The 17,224-nt window shown below is 41.2% G+C and overlaps 1 protein-coding gene across 2 annotated transcripts in view; it reads right to left on the reverse strand.

Moving 5' to 3' along the window:
* METTL25 (methyltransferase like 25) overlaps positions 1-17,224 on the reverse strand; it is a gene marked incomplete at its 5' end in the record, with an annotated part of 49,810 nt that overhangs the window by 28,022 nt on the left and 4,564 nt on the right. The window contains 4 exons of one of the 2 annotated variants that reach the window (XM_081211241.1): positions 6-150; positions 1,162-1,800; positions 8,457-8,563; positions 13,317-13,481. In XM_081211241.1, coding sequence (XP_081067367.1) covers positions 6-150; positions 1,162-1,800; positions 8,457-8,563; positions 13,317-13,481 — 1,056 coding nt within the window. The remainder of the gene's footprint in view (positions 1-5; positions 151-1,161; positions 1,801-8,456; positions 8,564-13,316; positions 13,482-17,224) is intronic. The other variant, XM_081211242.1, reaches the window with a different exon arrangement.

A 17,224-nucleotide genomic window follows, 5' to 3' on the forward strand; every position in this document is an offset into this window, starting at 1 on the left:
TGTACCTTCCTGAGTTTCATGCTCCTCTGACAGAAGATGGTAACAGCAGCCGACACTGCAAACTGCCTTGATTTCAGGTTTAGCAGTAAAAAGTCGCAGGGTGCTCGGAGCAAGATCACCACAGGTATGTAGGCCCACCATTACACAGTCCTGGAACAGAATAGAAATAATACACATTCAGAATTGAGCTCACCATTAGTGAATACACCGAAAATTTTGAAGCCCACAATGTATGTGACAAAGATCATTTGCATTATTTCTCCGGCTCTCTCCTAACTACAGGTGGAAGAGAATGGAGAAATTAAGGCCTCTTGGATTTATTAAGGTCTCTTGGGAAGAAGTTTCCACACTGAATATATTTACACCCAGGCAGTACGCTGTAAAAAGCAGCCACTTAGCTCTCGGGAGGTCGGTGAGCTCCAACACACCAGCCCACTGTCTGCCACTGTTCTCGACGTGAAATATTTCAAGCTTCAAAATTAATAAAATGAGTTAATAAAGTGAGATGATAATCCAGGGACATTGTAAAATTAGCAAAAAAAAAATTTAAATAAAGGGAATTTTTAGTCAAAGTATGTTCCTGAAATTTAAGGAAAGTGACTTTATACAGGCCATATGAACATGTTTAGATATAGGGAACAACGGATCAAGGAAATCTGAATGGCAAGGAACTTCCATTTATGAACCAAACCTCCACTTAGCTAAGCCTGTACTTATGAAACATTTAGTGTGGCACTTCTAAATAATAGCAATGGTGTCGTTATAAAACGGATCCCATGCTCTATTTCCTCTGTGCTGTTAAAAGAAATGTTATAAAGATGCAGCAGAAAATATTTTTAAAATGAGGTTAAGTAGCCCAGAGTTCTACTTCACAATTTGCCTTACAGTGATGACCAGACTAGGAATTCTATGTAGGAGGGAACATAGGAGGGAAAGACCACTCCTATTCCCGTTGACTTGGTAAAAGGAACTTTCTTTCTTTATTAATAGCCAGCTGAGAGGCTAGTAGCATATGTCTCCACATTGGCCACAGAGGATAGACTTTGCTCTGTGGCACCAGCAAGGAAACGCAGTCTGCTTGTCTCTTAGCAAGACTGTAAAAGTAATAGCAGAATGGGTTTATTCACAAGCAACCTGGATTAGAACAACAAGCAAAATAACCTCCAGATCTTCAACAATGTCTCGCAGCTCTGTTTCTGCAGTGACGTATGACGTTAATGGAGAATATACGTTGGCTTCTTTTGACCGGCTTGCTTTCTCTTTAAGGGAAGCCATCTTCCTTCGTTCTTTCTCCTCTTCGCAGAGCTCCCTACAATTACTTCTGGTTGAGCAGTCAGTTTCCACAGCATCAGCAGGCAGAATACTTAGGAATACATTTTCCGGAATGTTGCTCTCTTCGGGCTGCAGCTGAGCCCCCGAGTGAAGTTCATACTGTTTGTTAGTAATACACTTATCAGAGTCTGTGAAAACATCAGCTGTTTCAAAAAGAATGGAATCTGCAGCAGCCACCTGGGCCTGACTTTGAAGACTGTTATTAGTACTTAAGAGCTTTTCACTGATATTTGCTTTACATTTCCCTTTATCTTGCTGTGGCCTTTCATTTGCCTCTTCCAACACTTGCTCTCTGACATTTGCTCTTCCCCGTCTTTGATAGGCTTTCCAGTGTTTCTTCAATTTCCTGTTCCTTTCATTAGCTCCGTGGGTGTTTGTGTTTGAGGAATCAATTCCGTAAACCTTCAGATTATACTGCAATGACAAGAAGGAGCTCAGGTAGCCTTTTCCAGATCCCAGGTCAATAACCTAGAACAAAGATAACAAAAACAACTTTTTAAAAGTAGCAGATACTCATATTTGCAGGCAGCAACTATAAACCATAAAATTAATTGGGGGGGGGGGAGAGGAGTGTAGGTCCTGTGATTTAAATAGTTCTGTTAGCGTTTATATCTCCCTTGAGGTTGGCACAATGTAAAACTACACTACCTGATAATGTCAAAATGCAGAAATTTAAAATTCAAATGTCCTAGACTCGGAAACAGGTCTTTAAGAATTCGTATTTGGCCTGCAAATTTCTCCCCCAAAAGGGTAATTTACTAGGACCTTAGGAGTGACAAAGAGAAGGTCTTGAGCTCAGGTGCTCTCTTCCTAAACCTCTTCAATTTCAGGAGAAGTGGGTGTATGCATTGGGGGGAAACATTACGTTCAAGCACAGTATGATGTTTAATAACAGCATTTCAATATCATATTTCAGTTGTTCCAATTGGTGTGTGTGTGTGTGTGTGATATATCATAAACCTTTAGAGAACACAGAACACAGGCCCAGTATCGAAGCTGGTGAGTTGAGGCTAAGAGAGCAGTGGCTTGCCCAAGACCCTCTAGTGACCTCACAGCTAAGGTTAGGTTGTATACATATTCTTCCCTTCTTACACACCAGCTCTCTTGTCCTGGCTGGCTGGTTCATTCATTCACCTATCCTCAGAATGAATGGAGAACAAATCCTGGTCCCAGGTTAGGTTAGATTCTGGGAGGAAAATATCACTTGAATGAGCCCAAAGGAATTCATTTTGAGCTTTTTGTCTCCATGAAAGAGCTGCTCCCAGACTACCAGGAAGTGGATTTCCCCGTGCTCATTCCTGCTATTATTGAGAAGTGTGTGCTTATAATCTGTTTTTATCGTATACTTCTACCGTACCTTGATGACATTAGAAAACACGGTCAATTAAAGTAACTTTCACTCTGCTAAGTAAGTTCTTGTTTGAATTAATGTTCAGTTTAGCTTTCATTAAGAATATACAAAAAGTCACAGGGACAGGTAAAATGAATTAAAATGAATGTCCCACTCTTTTTATGGAAGTGCTTTTGAATCCAAAAAAGCTCTCAATCAAATATGAAGATCAACCCTCGTTTGAGAAACTTAAAATTTTGTCTCAGACTATAGAAAGAATGGTTATCAATATTACAAAATGCAAGTATTTGAAATGGACAGAACTTACAAAGGGGGAAACTGATTGATGCTTCCATATACAAAAATACATCTCATACCAGAAACTTCCATTTTCTATAGACAAAGGTCTGAGAGAAGAGGGAACATTCTCTCTTTCCTTCTCAAGCATGTGAAATCTACACCAAATATTCTCATCTACAACTATGACAAAAGGAATTTATGAAATGATTTCCCAACAACTGGTGAAAACGTAACACTCTATATTAATGTAATTTACAATCTCTTTGATCCTTCAACACCTTTGCAGTGGTTTCGATATGCAGTTCAACCTTTCTTTGACAGGAACTTGAAGCTTGGGCTTAAAACAATAATGGATTGTCCTTTACTGACCTCTAGTGTCTGTCAAATTGCCAGTGCTACCTCAGCAAGCCATTTCTACTCAACTTTTTAATCAAGGAAATCACATATGTACGTCAACACTATACATTTTTAATGAACATTTGTGTTCCCTTTGAAAAGTGCAATGAAAGTTATGCTAAGCACATTGGAAAAAGCTAATCCCCACTGAAATACCACTGACTCAACTTGGAAAGGCAATGCCAAGAATAAACTATTAAAAGTGAAAGTTCCAAGACATAATGAAATCTTTATTGGGTTAAATACTATGTCCAAATACAGTCCTTGTAAGCAACAAGGCAAAAACTTTAATGCAACAAGGCAAAACATTTTAATGGCAAGTCAGAAGTAAAGCTTCAGCCCAAAAGCTGGCTGCATGTGTACTATTCAACAGATATTAAAAGGACCAAACCTAAAAAGCTTTATCGAGGGCTATGTTCTGTTCTAATGGTTTTTAATGCTATTATAGTTTATATTTGTTTTGTTTTTATCTCATTATAAGCTACAAGATTCCCTGCAACTTAGTTAGCAAGGGAAGCATTTTAGAAGTGAATTTTTATTAAAAATTACATAAGCTGGGTTTACTTAGCATGTGAGACAGGGAATGCAATTGAGCTGGCAGCTGGGAAAGGCCTTTGCCCCCCCCCCCAGTGGGCCCCTCACTGCTGGCCTTGGAGCTGAGCCTGGCAAATGGACTCTATCCCCCTAGTCTGCTCTCTGGATCTTTAGCCTTTTGCCATATATCAGTGGTACATTTCGGTCTTTTCTAATTAACATTTGTTTACAGGCGGTAACCATTCTGCACACCTCTGACTGATTCATGATCACCAACACACGCATCGCTTTTGACCCCAGAAGAAGGTGAAATGGGGTGGTGGCGCAATGGGTTATGTCCGACCACTGATGCACACAATGGCCCAGAACATGCAAACAGGGAGTCGCCAGTATTTGAAAAGGTATAATTCATCACTGCCTTGCTTTTAAAACCTAGCAGACTATCCACATGTTCTGGAAGTGTTGGTAAATGCCAAAGAACATTTACAAACACAAGCATATGGTATAGAAAACCAGGCTGGGGGAAAAAGTCTTTATCATTCAACAAGTTGCAGTTTCTCATTCACAAAAAAGATTGTTCCCAGAGAGGAGCCAGAAAAGGCAATCATTTGCTACAGCAGGACAACTGATTCTTAAAGACACTTCAAGTCATAATGGTTCAAATAAGGTTCTATTTGCATAGAGCAAGGCCGCTACCATTATGAGATTGCATCTTCTGCCCAAATAAGACCTAACTAGATGCTCCCCATATGTATAAGCTTTGGGAGGAATTCAATGAGCACAAGAATTTCAGCTTCCTTCCGCTCCTTCCTCTATGTGCTGTTTTGGACGTTCTCCCAACACAAACACCCTGAGCCAATTTGTGGGGACACGGATGGAGAGGGGGGACAATGCACTAGCAGAATTCCTTGTGCAGGCTTCCACCAGGCTTCCTTGGTTGAATCCAGCCCTATGAGTAGAGAAGGGAACCAAAGAACTGCACGGCTGGCCATGCCCTCAACATCATGAATGGCTATCGCTCTGTTTCTTGGATTTCCACACGATCCATGAGAAGTTGCTTATTCAAAAGCTTTCCTGATTCAAAAATCAGTACCAAGGTACAACTATCCAACGTACAACTAAGGTAAAGGTAAAGGACCCCTGGACAGTTAAGTCCAGTCAAAAGTGACTATGGGGTTACAGTGCTCACCTCACTTTCAGGCTGAGGAAGCCGGCGTTTGTCCACAGACAGCCTTCCAGCTCATGTGGCCAGCATGACTAAACCGCTTCTGGCACGACGTAACACTGAGATGGAAACCAGAGCGCATGGAAATGCTATTACCTTCCTGCCACAGCGGTACCTATTTATCTACTTGCACTGGCGTGATTTCGAACTGCTAGGTTGGCAGGAGATGGGACTGAGCAACGGGAGCTCACTCCGTCGTGGGGATTTGAACCACCAACCTTCCGATCGGCAAACCCAAGAGGCTCAGTGGTTTAGACCACAGCGCCACCCGCGTCCCTTCAAACTGCATCAGAGTCAGTGCCATGCATGATATCGGGGATGGGGCTAGCAACACAGTCCACAACCTCCTTCTCCACGTGGAGAATTGGGTAGGACTACTGTTGGTGGGCCGTGCAATTACATACTAGCAAAACCTATTGCGTTACAGGGTGCATTGCTAGTGTGGTGCATAGCCACACAATCCTCCCTAACCCTGTATATCACTGGGAGCAGCGTGGGAATAACCAGGGGGTTGTGGCAACCAGGTGGCTTTGATTAACTAATGAAATGGGCTTAAAGATATCCATTTATGGGTCCTGATACTATTCTTGCCTCTTGTTTATTAGCTTGCATCTGCACTAACTAAGCCAGGAGGTCCTTTCCAAAATACGTCAAATTACATGTAAAACAACAACTTGACTTGGTCCCAACACAATTCAATGCTATTGTAGAGAAAAGGTTTTATATTTCTTTTAGATTATGCCTCTGTGTAATATTAAAAACTATTACAACGATTTTCTTCATCTAAAACAGGGATGAAGAACCTGTGGCCCTCCAGATGTTGTGAAGACTATAATTCCATGATCTCTGAACACTGGCTACGAGTGATGGGAGTTGGAAACCAACAACATCCAGAGGACCACAGGATCCCCTTTTTTAATCTCAAGGCATCCAAAATGCAGCCATTCTTAAAATAGACAATGAACTTGATTTTTGTGTGTGTGTAAAAACTGGTTGATTAACTTTGAAAGTAATAGTTTTCAAAATAAGTATGCCGGTATGCACTTTAATTTTGCTATACAACCAACCACCATACCATCACAGTATCTTCTACCACCCATTATACATCACAGGTAAAAAGTTGAAACTAAGGGCAGAGACTGGAGTCTCTTAAAAAGAACCCTCTTAAAAAGATATGTACTGTTGTAAACCATGTGTTTGTGTTTTTCATAGCGCTACACTTTAATTATATTTGGCATACTTTTATGAGAAGGGCTGAAAAGAATCCAATATGAAAAATCTCTCCTAAAGTCTTGCATTTTTTCCATTAACTAAAACCAGGGAGTGCTTTTATCCACCCCACCCCCCATATTTATTCCAGTGTAGCCAAAAGGCCATTTGGGGGTATTAGGGATTTGCAGTTCTGAGCAAACAATGCAATATTACAATGCATTGATTGACTAAAACGTTTAATCATAAACAGCCTCTATTTTACAATACAATGCAAATACCTTTATTGGCATTCCAAGTCTCTATTTTATATTCAGTGCAAATTGTGGAAAGTCTGGGTTACAATTAAGACTGTAAGAACAGCCTTCTGGGTCAGGCCAGTGGCCCATCTAATCCAGCATCCTGCTCTCACAGTGGCCAATCAGATGCCTGTGGGAAACCGAAAGCACAAGAGCACAGGACCCAATCACAAGAGCGCTCTCCCCTCCTGTGGTTTCCAGCAACTGGTATTCAGAAGCATTCCTGCCTCTATCAGTGAAGGGGGAGAATAGAAGTTATGGATGGTAGCCATCAAAAGCCCTCTCCTCCATGCATTTATCTAATCCTCCTCAAGCCATGCAGGCTGGTGGCCATCACGGCCTCTTGTAGGAGTGGCTTCCAGAGTTTAGCTATGCACATAGCAGTCAACGTTTCCCTTTTCTAAAGGGAAATTCCCTTATTCCGAATAGGGTTCCTTGCAAGAAAAGGGAAAAGTTGACAGCTATGACTATGTGCTGTGTGAAAAAGTGCTTTCTCCTGATGCTTCCAACGTTCTGCTTCATGGGATTGCCCACAAATTCTAGTTTTATGAAAGAGGGAGAAAAACTTTCCTCTACCCACTTTCTCCAGGCCAGGCTTAATTTTATAAACTTCTACCGTGTCACCTCTTACTTGCCTATTCTCTAAACCAGGCACCCCCAAACTCGGCCCTCCAGCTGTTTTGGGACTACATCATCCCTAGCTAAAAGGACCAGGGGTCAGGGATGATGGGAATTGTAGTCCCAAAACAGCTGGAGGGCCGAGTTTGGGGGTGCCTGCTCTAAACCAAAAAGTCCCAAACACTGCATCCTGTCCTCATAGGGGTGTCTCTTCAACCCCCTGAACATTTTGGTTGCCCTTTTCTGAACCTTATCCAACTCTGCAATTACTGCAATCAGATGTCAAACCACACAGACAGTTGTCTAATTTTACAGTGAAGAAGAAGAGTTTGGATTTGATATCCCACTTTATCACTACCCGAAGGAGTCTCAAAGCGGCTAACATTCTCCTTTCCCTTCCTCCCCCACAACAAACACTCTGTGAGGTGAGTGGGGCTGAGAGACTTCAGAGAAGTGTGACTGGCCCAAGGTCACCCAGCAGCTGCATGTGGAGGAGCGGAGACGCGAACCCGGTTCCCCAGATTACGAAGCTACCGCTCTTAACCACTACACCACACTGGCTCTGCAATGCTATACTCACTTCAGAGTAGACGTACCTAGGGTTGCGCTGAAACCAAATATCGCAACAGAACAACACAATAAAACCAAGTTAAAATATCAATCACGATAACCAGGAATGCCAGGAACTGGTATTGATGGTCAGGGAAATGCTTGGGGAAACAGGTACATTTTCAACCGCCATAGGAAACATCCCAGGGTCATAGCCCGCACAGCCTATTCCTGACTTGGAAGTCCCCTGTACACCAGTGGACAGTCATGGGAGTAGCAGTATTGCCTACGGTTCTTCTGCCTGTGGGAGTGCATGTTGAGTCCAAAGTCCCTTCCCTTTAACAGTCCCCAAATATTCAACAGGCTCCTGAAAGCACAAGAACTATACCTAAGCGTACCTGTTTTCTAGCTGGACTACTGTACTCTGTCCATGGTCCTGATGTCTAGTTTTTACACCCACATTTCTGGCTTCTGACTCTTGTTGAAGTGTTTGATCAAACCTGCAGAGCACTGAATCTAAAATCAATGGTTTCTTGATTGCATTTATTATCCCTAAGGGGCTGGAGCTAGTCCATGGGTCTTTAAAGCAAAAGTCCAAAACTGGAACAAGTATGACTTTACTTTTTAAAATAAGTACACAATATGAAATCATAAGAATTCTTACCTGGTTTAGATCATAATACTTTGCAATGCCGTCTACTAACTCCGACATCAGCTGCACTTCATGTGACTTCTTATTGTTCATGAAGTCATCTGTTTTTATCTCTACTTCTGATCGACACAAAATGCAATTAAATTAGAAGGGTTAGATTTTTTTAAAGAAAATGCACAACCAATTATACACCAATTCTGAACAGCTGATTTTACTGATTCTTATCAGTAAATATCAGTTTTGCTTACGACCAATTGATTGTCATTAAATAAATTAGATAATTCAAAATAATAAGAACTAAAACTTGTTAATAGAAACTAATGTCAGTGACACCCCACATCGGGCCATTTTGTTGGAAAGTGTTTGCCATGTTTATTCGTTCCTTTTTTCAAATTATTTTTATTATAACAAGAGAGGGGAAATTTCCAATACAAACAGGAGAAAATAACAAAAAAGCATTAAGATCCTATGCAATGAAAACCAGCAGCAGAAGACAAAACGGTTACTAAGGAATTCTCATGCAGACTTGCTAAATTAAAAATTAAAGAATGAAGGAATGAAGAGTTAACATCATTGTTTTCCAATGATACTAGTAATCCATCTTCAGACTTGCCAAAAAGGCTGTACTTTTAAACATGTGGCAGTATGGTCAAGAGCTGTCATCATACAGCAGATTTTATCAGCTCACAAAAAAATTAATACTGACAAACAAAATTCAAAGAAAGCAGAAGCCAGCCATGTCATTTTTGTGTTCTGCTATCAAATTTTGATGTAGTCAAAAGAAAAGATTGATTAAAGTTTAGGTTTCCCATAAACGTTGGCTGGGATCCAACAAGATGCATGCAGAAAGAGGCCCCTGAATTTTCTCAAAAGCTGCTTAGGGAACGTTATCAAAGCTGGATTCAAAGGCTGCTGTTGGGAAGGAAAACCAGAAACCCCTACACAAAATGCATGCAGAAGTATCTCCTGCTGGCACAACAGGCTTTTTCAATCCTGGCTATTTAGCTGGAATAATTTTTGAAGGGTAGTATTACTGAAGATCTTTCATTTAAAGAAATCACATACAATAGGACAGCAAATATTATATTTGCATTAAATGCACTGCTAACCACTGCAATACTCCCACATAATTGTATGTGCATTCATCCATAGTGGCAAGGCACACTACAGTCACTTACATAATTATGTTAGTAACAGTAATATGCTAAAATGCTCCTCCTCAAGTTCATTGTTTTTTAGATTAAAGGCACTTAACAGATGCTTTAAAATTAATTATTGCTTACCTAGCTGATTTCACAAAGTCTGAAAGAGCACCAAACTCCTTTTTTATAATTTTTATTAAATTTTCTGTTTTACAACTTCAAATACTCATTTTACATCCTTAAGATATCAATGACTTCCCTTCCTCTCCTTCCATGGTTCATTTTATATATCTTAAATCCCTGCATATTTTACCAAAAACCTATACTAATCAGTTTTTCATTATTGCATTCATCAAAACTTATTTGCACTGTTGAATTTATCTTAATGCTGCCAGCGTTTTCAGCTGTACACAATTATTTTCCATATACAGTGGAACCTCTACTCATGACCACAATCCGTTCCGGAGGCCCGTCCAGAAGTCAAAACGGGTCGCTGGGAGAGGCGCTGTTGAGCGCAGGCGGTGATTGCCCGCTTCTGCGCATGCACGAATGGCAGCAAACCCACCAGCTACCGTATTTTTCGCCCCATAAGACGCACCTAGATTTTTGGGGGGGAAATAAAGGAAAAAAATTTTATTTCCCCCCCCCCAGGTGCGCTGCGCTACACCAGGAGCTTGGGGCATGCGGAGCTCAGCGCGCCCCAAGCTTCTGCGTGCCGGCAAGGTCTCCGCTAGCGTGGGAGAGCCGGGCGCCTCTCCCAGGGCTAGCGGACCCCTGCGCTAATCCAGAAGCTTGGGGCGCGCTGAGGTCAGCGCGCCCCAAGCTTCTAGGTGCGCGCAAGCAGTCCGCTGCCGCCCCAAGCCTCGCGCACCCGGTGGGACCTCCTGCCGGGTGCGCGAGGCTTGCAGACACTCGCCCGAAGCAGGGGGAGCCCTCCCGAGGGCTCCCCCTGCTTCGGGCGACAGGCTGCAGCCCCAAGCCTCGCGCACCCGGTGGGACCTCCTGCCGGGTGCGCGAGGCTTGCAGACACTCGCCCGAAGCAGGGGGAGCCCTCCCGAGGGCTCCCCGTGCTTCGGGCGACAGGCTGCCGCCCCAAGCCTCGCGCACCCGGTGGGACCTCCTGCCGGGTGCGCGAGGCTTGCAGACACTCGCCCGAAGCAAGGGGAACCCTCCCGAGGGCTCCCCGTGCTTCGGGCGACAGGCTGCCGCCCCAAGCCTCGCGCACCCGGTGGGACCTCCTGCCGGGCGTGCGACGCTTGCAGGCATTCGCCCCATAAGACGCAACCCGATTTCCCCTTCATTTTTGGAGGGGAAAAAGTGCGTCTTATGGGGCGAAAAATACGGTACTTCCCAGTTTGCCACAGACATTGGGCGAAATGGATGCGAGTGGAAGCGGACGTAAGAATAGGTTTGACTGTATTCAATAAACTTTTTCCAATCTTCTTTAAACGTATGTTCTTTTTGTTCTCTTATTCTATATGTTAAGTCTGCAAGTTGTGCATATTCTGTTAACTTGAGTTGCCACTCTTCTTTGGTTGGGACCTCTAAAGAGCACTGAACTTTTGATCGGAAAGCAGCCAATAATATTATGCCTGTAAGGTGAAATAGTAACACCAAATATCATGCTCAAATATGAGTTCCTTCAGTACAGGGAAATCCCGACTCCTAATTGTTTAAAATACAAATAATGGATACTTGAAGGAAACAGTTTAAAGATGCTTTGTTAGCAGAAGCCTCTCAAAGGCTTAAGCACTCCATAGCACCATTGATGTTTCATGAGGCCAATGCTCTTCTGAGATATACAAACAGCTGTAATTTAATTTTAAGAGGGAAAAAGACACTTTTGTAAATGTAATGCTAGAAGTGGGTAGCATGTTTCCAAGTTATTTTGGTTATTTCTGAAGCAGACTGTGTAGCTCTTCAAAGCAGTATCTCTGACATATTTTTCTTTTTATGTTGATAAGGAAAATCATAAAAACCAGATGAAAGAATTTCGAGAACAATATGTTTGAATGCTATAACATTCCTCTCTTTGGGCACATTTCTTTGTCGAAAAACGCAATTTGTTCAAGAACATTTCTCAACAGTTAACAGATGTGCCTCTTTTCTGAAATACAGAAATGAATCTAGGAATGTCTGGAAAACAGTCTACATTTAAAGGTCCCAGTGATCATACAAAAAGACCATATTACAACCCCGAAGTTGGGTATTTGGCCTCACCAGGTGACTGCCAAGCAATTCTATTCAACTTAATAGGTTTCTTTTAATGTTGTTAAATACAAGGAACTTATTCTGGATTCAGTTTTGTTCTTTTTTTACAGTTTCAGATTATATTACAATTATGTGCCCCATTTATAATGGTTGTGAGTTTTGTATCTACTATGCAAGTTTTAGGACACTGAGATAGGAAGAAAGTCAGCAGCTGTAAAACATAAAGCAAGGTAAAGTGGTCCCAATTGCCAAGTGGCAGCTAAAATTTGAGTGTGAAGTTGAAAACGAAGGACCTAGATGTAAGAAGCACTAAATGTGATATTATTATGGCTGCCCTCCTGGACCATGCGACTAACTATTCTGGCTCAGTGTGGCTATGATTTCTTTCATTTTTTTGAGCAGTAGCTCCCAGTTTTGAAACTTGAGTTTTGAAACTTACAGGATTTCCAAAAGCCATTTGATATGTGAAATTCAGAGAGAACTCTTCGAAGAAAAGAAACAAGATGTTCTGCCGGGAATATATAAGAAATCACACACGGCCAAGCGTATGAGTAATAAACAAAAATTGGAACACTATTGTTGCAAAAAAAGAAAAGAAAAAATGTAGGATTCCCCAGTAATGATGTTTGAAGAGATGACTGGGATTGCATTTGTATGCACTTAACTGGAAGCAGGGACCTTCCTTTTCAATGTGTGTGTGTGTGTGTGTGTGTGTGTGTGTGTGTGTGTGTGTGTAAACTTACAGTTATGGTGAATCTGGGTGGAGAAAATAAATGATTTTTTTAAACTAAACAAAAAAATCGGATTTTTAAAAATAAAATAAAATGCTTTTGGAGGAAAAATCTTTCTAAAGGTAGTTTTCTATTTAAGTTACATTATAGTCCAAAGGCTACAAGGAATTAAGGATTTGTTTTTAATTATGTAGCATGAGGCTTTACTGTACATGCAATATAAATTTTTTATATAACTGTAAAAACTACTCTGAAAATTTATTATACCAAAAATGAAACCTTCATCTGGTTGTAAATATTAAGATTATATCTGCAAGGATGAGCCTTTCTGTAAAAAAATAATTTAAATCAAGTTGTACTGACCAGTGATTTCAATCAATTTGATTTCAATCAAATCCACCCTGTGGTGAATCAAGTGCTTTTGTCTCTTTATTAACTTGCCTTCGGATCACCTCATGTGTTGTGTTGTGCATACTCCCTACTCGTTCCTCCTCCACCAAACCAGATGCTTGTCCCTTCTCTCCAACTTTGGAAGATGTTCTCCCTTCATGAAGCCTCCTAAATGCGCCAGAAGAGCTCTACCTGGGAGCAAGCCTAGCCTCACGTAACACAGTGGGACAGCGAGTAGACATATATATACAGGATTGTGCTACATGTAAGTTTTAAAGATTTCTGAATTGCTTAGAAAAGAAATCCAGAATGTCCTAACACATGTAAACAAGAATAGGTGAATAGGAAGGAGAAAGCTTTAAGGATATATAAAAATAGATTCCAAGATTATAACTTACCTGACCTTGGCTGCTGTGTCCTTTCTAGTGCTTCTAGCATCTGTTCTAAGGATATACACACGCCAAGGTTTGGCATAGAGTAATATTTAGCAGCGAGAGCAAAAGCCTGCACGTTGATCAGCCTCTGAGAATTTTCACAGAAAATGTTGTAAAACTCACAGCTATCTGTAAAAAAGAGAAGGAAATACAATTAATTTTGTAATTAACTGTAGAGGGATAACTCCTTTACTCTAAATCTTAATGCAACTCAACAAAAACTGGATACCCACAAATAGATATTGTCACCTCACCTTTCACACATCACACTATGGTTTCTGATAACTGGAGACAAGAGTCACATTGAGACTGCTAGAAAATGTGTGTGTGTGTGTATGGCATATGCCTAACTAGCCATTATGTAACCTTAACACATAAAATGCATATATATTTGTTTCTGCCTTTGGGGGGCGGGGTGGGTTAAAAACCAGCTAGATCCAGTTCACACTGAGTTAACCTGTAGTTTCAATTTACAGTTATGGCAGGAGCTCCTACAATACCAGCTGGAACAAAACAGAAATCAACTGTGTCAATAACTGTTAAGGATTGCTGCTTTCTAGTCTTTTCGAGGTCAGCATCTTGTTCCTTTCCTTTTGCAAGCGAAAATTTGAAAACTGAAGAGTGGGCGGGGGGGGGGAGATATGGGAGTGGGCAATCTCTGCTCAAAAACAAAAGCAGACTTCTTTCACCCATGGTAGAAATGTTCAGCAGTTTGGGGGGAAAGTAAAAAAAAATCTGCATTTATTTACAGCAGTTCTATCAAGCTCATCCTTCAGAAACCTCCGAATGGCTTAAATGAGATTTTCAAGTACTGTATTTTCATTTTAAAAGTACCTAAAATATATAGGCACGGTACAGACTTTAAATAATAAAACAGTGCCTGCCAAGAAGCTCAGAAATAGGTGTGGTGCAAAAGAAAAAAAAATATGAATGGGCAGGGGAGATGAAAAGAAGCTCCTGGGAGAGGAGCCAAATGGCAATTGGTCCTGGCACTAACCAGATGTGCATATAATATGACCTCACACCCATTTTTTGGTTTGGAAATAGACGAAGCTGGCTTCTCCCACTTGAGAACTTTCCTGTCTTCAGGTAAAGCAGCTTATGGTGCTGCCACAAAAGAAAGTGGCTAAAGTTGACTTTTCTCCACCTACCGCTATCTGAGAAAATGAGAATAAGATTTATCTAAATTTATAATCTGGCAGAATTAGGATGGGCTGCACAATGCTAAAGCAGTAGCAACACACTAAATAGCACATGCTGAGGAAAATGCTGATGTCTGGCTGTAAAGTCAGCTATCTAAAAACCCAATGCTATTTTATCTGCAGCCGGATATCAACATTTTTATACACTCACTGTAAATCTATATGCATGCTCAGGAAGGAGTTTAGTAGTCATTGACTGAATGGAAGGTTGCATGGGAACCCTTGAGTTCCATTAATGGAAATAAAGTAGATATAAATGTCATAAAATAATTTAATCTCCTCTGGACGCAAGAAATATGTGATTAGTCTGCAAATTTGATTCCATTAGTTTAAGACTGCAAATCAGGATCCAGAATTTCTTTCCTGCCCTAAGTAAAATGTAGCATAGCAAAGCTAGGATTACTGGCAACTACTGCAATTGTGAAAGATCACCAGTTTTATCCAGAAATATCTGGGTACATTTTACATTTCATGGCTCGACTGCTTACAGCTTACCATGCTCCAACACTATGTTTTCTTAGATAATTGGTTAAAACAATGTTTCCAATACTAATATTATTGTTCTGGTTAACTTCCCCCTCCCAATACTGTTCCCTTTGTGGTTATGTTTTATTATGTTGTTACATTGTTTAAAATGTTACCATTGAAAAAACATTTAAAGATATTATTTCAAATAGTTAATTTCAATTATAATAAATACATATGTTATATAGTCTCACAGGGGTTCCCAAACTGTGATCTGAGAGATTTACTCAGGGGGTTTGCAGCATCTCTGTGGATTTGTGGTTGAAGATGGGAAAAATCAACATCTATATTGATTTTTAAATTGTATCTTTATTGCTTCTTTTATATTGATTTTTAATTGTGTTCTACGAAATTCAAACTGTAACACAATAAAAATGCAAGAAACAAAAGAAGCAATAAATATACCATTTAAAAACTACACAGCATCTGCCACATTATACAAAAGGGCAGAAAACTATTAAGTGGTGTGACAAGACGATAATGTAGTGTTGCCTTATGTCCTCTTTTTCCCCATAGGTCCTCTTTTGCCAGGGCACGTCCTCTTTCCCCATATGTCCTCTTTTTCCAGGACACATCCTCTTTTTTATGGGTATGTAAAATGAGAGCCATCATAGGAATCCACGGTTAAAAGCAGAAGTCGGCAAATGTGTCCGCTTCTTTGGTCTTCAAACTATGGCAACCCTACAACTTCAAGTTGTCCACGGTGGTGGGGAGTTTGGGAACCAATGTGCCTAAATAAATTCAAATGTCTCATTGCAAGCAATGCCGTTCTTTGCACAAATATATCATGTACGTGGCTTCTTGAATGCCTGCCGGAAGGAGAAAACGAGGTGCAAAGAGCCAGAAGACCATTATTGAGACTCACAATTCCTCTAAAACAAAGAATCGGCAGAGAGCCAACGCCATCTGCCCTGGCTCAGAAACAGAGCGGGTTGAGGAAACCGAGAAATTGGAGCAAATAGAACAAACAGTGAGTAACAACGTTGGGGGAACCTCACCCCCCCTTAAGGAGGATCTCAATGACCCGACCCTCCTCCTCCCAGAGAAAGCTAATCCGTCCAAGAGGGCAAGAGCAGGAGCAGGAGGGATTCCTCCCACTCCTAACGCTGACCCACCCATGCCTCTAGAAGGCAGAGGAGCCTGCTTTCAACCAATTCGGGATACGCACCCCTACCAAGAGATTTGCATGTTGTCTGCAGATACTATGGTTCTGGTTCTCCAAAGACTGGATGAAATCCTCACCAGAATAGTTAACATTGAGAAACAATTGGATACTAATTCCTCCCCTTTAAATGTCCAAGGGATGATAAGAAATGACTCTGTTAACAACTCACCAACTCAAACTATGGATGAAGTGAGGTCCTGTCAAGTCTTGCAAACGAACCAGATAATGCTTGAGATTCACCGATACACTCATAGGTGGATGAACCGCAGACAAATTACTATGTCCTTGTCTCAGCTCTTGAATTACCATTACCAAAATGTAGATCTAGAAAATTTCCACTTCCTGCCTACCTTGAGAAACACCATGCGCCTATTTATGACCTTTAGGTCATCAACCCTCCCATCTCGACTCATGGAGATAAAGGATACTCTATGGTGGTCCCACTCTCTCCGCCCAGTGAGGGTATTTAAAGACGAAACAAGGAGGCAATTGGTCCCTTGCATAGAGTCAAAGCTAATGCGGATAAAGGAAACCAAGCTCAACACTAGAAATACTAATTGCCCGAAGGAAGAAAAGAACTCTATAAGCCTAGAATTACAAGACCTGAAGAAGAGGCTAATGAGTATAAAGACTGAGATTTCTACCCAAAATATAAGGACAGTAGAGCCTAGAGCACAATATTTAAAGACGTCCAATAGCTCTTTATCCCATAGAAAGACATCAGTGCAACTCCCTGTTCCCTTTTCAAACGACACCAAATTAGATGAGGAATTTGGCACCTCCGACATTTCTATGGCAACAACACCTAAAGAATTCTATGTTGCTGACAATCTGGAGATATCCAGCACCAACTCTACATCTGGACCTTTGCCTAATGTTCCAAAAACTTATCAGAATGATCAGCCTTCTCTACTGTACTCCTGGCGAGACAGGATGGACAGATCTTCCGAATTCGAATCTGACTCTTTGTTGGCCAGTGA

The sequence above is a fragment of the Podarcis bocagei genome (genome assembly GCF_964188305.1).
Source record: "Podarcis bocagei genome assembly, chromosome: 10".
Classification (NCBI taxonomy): domain Eukaryota; kingdom Metazoa; phylum Chordata; class Lepidosauria; order Squamata; family Lacertidae; genus Podarcis; species Podarcis bocagei.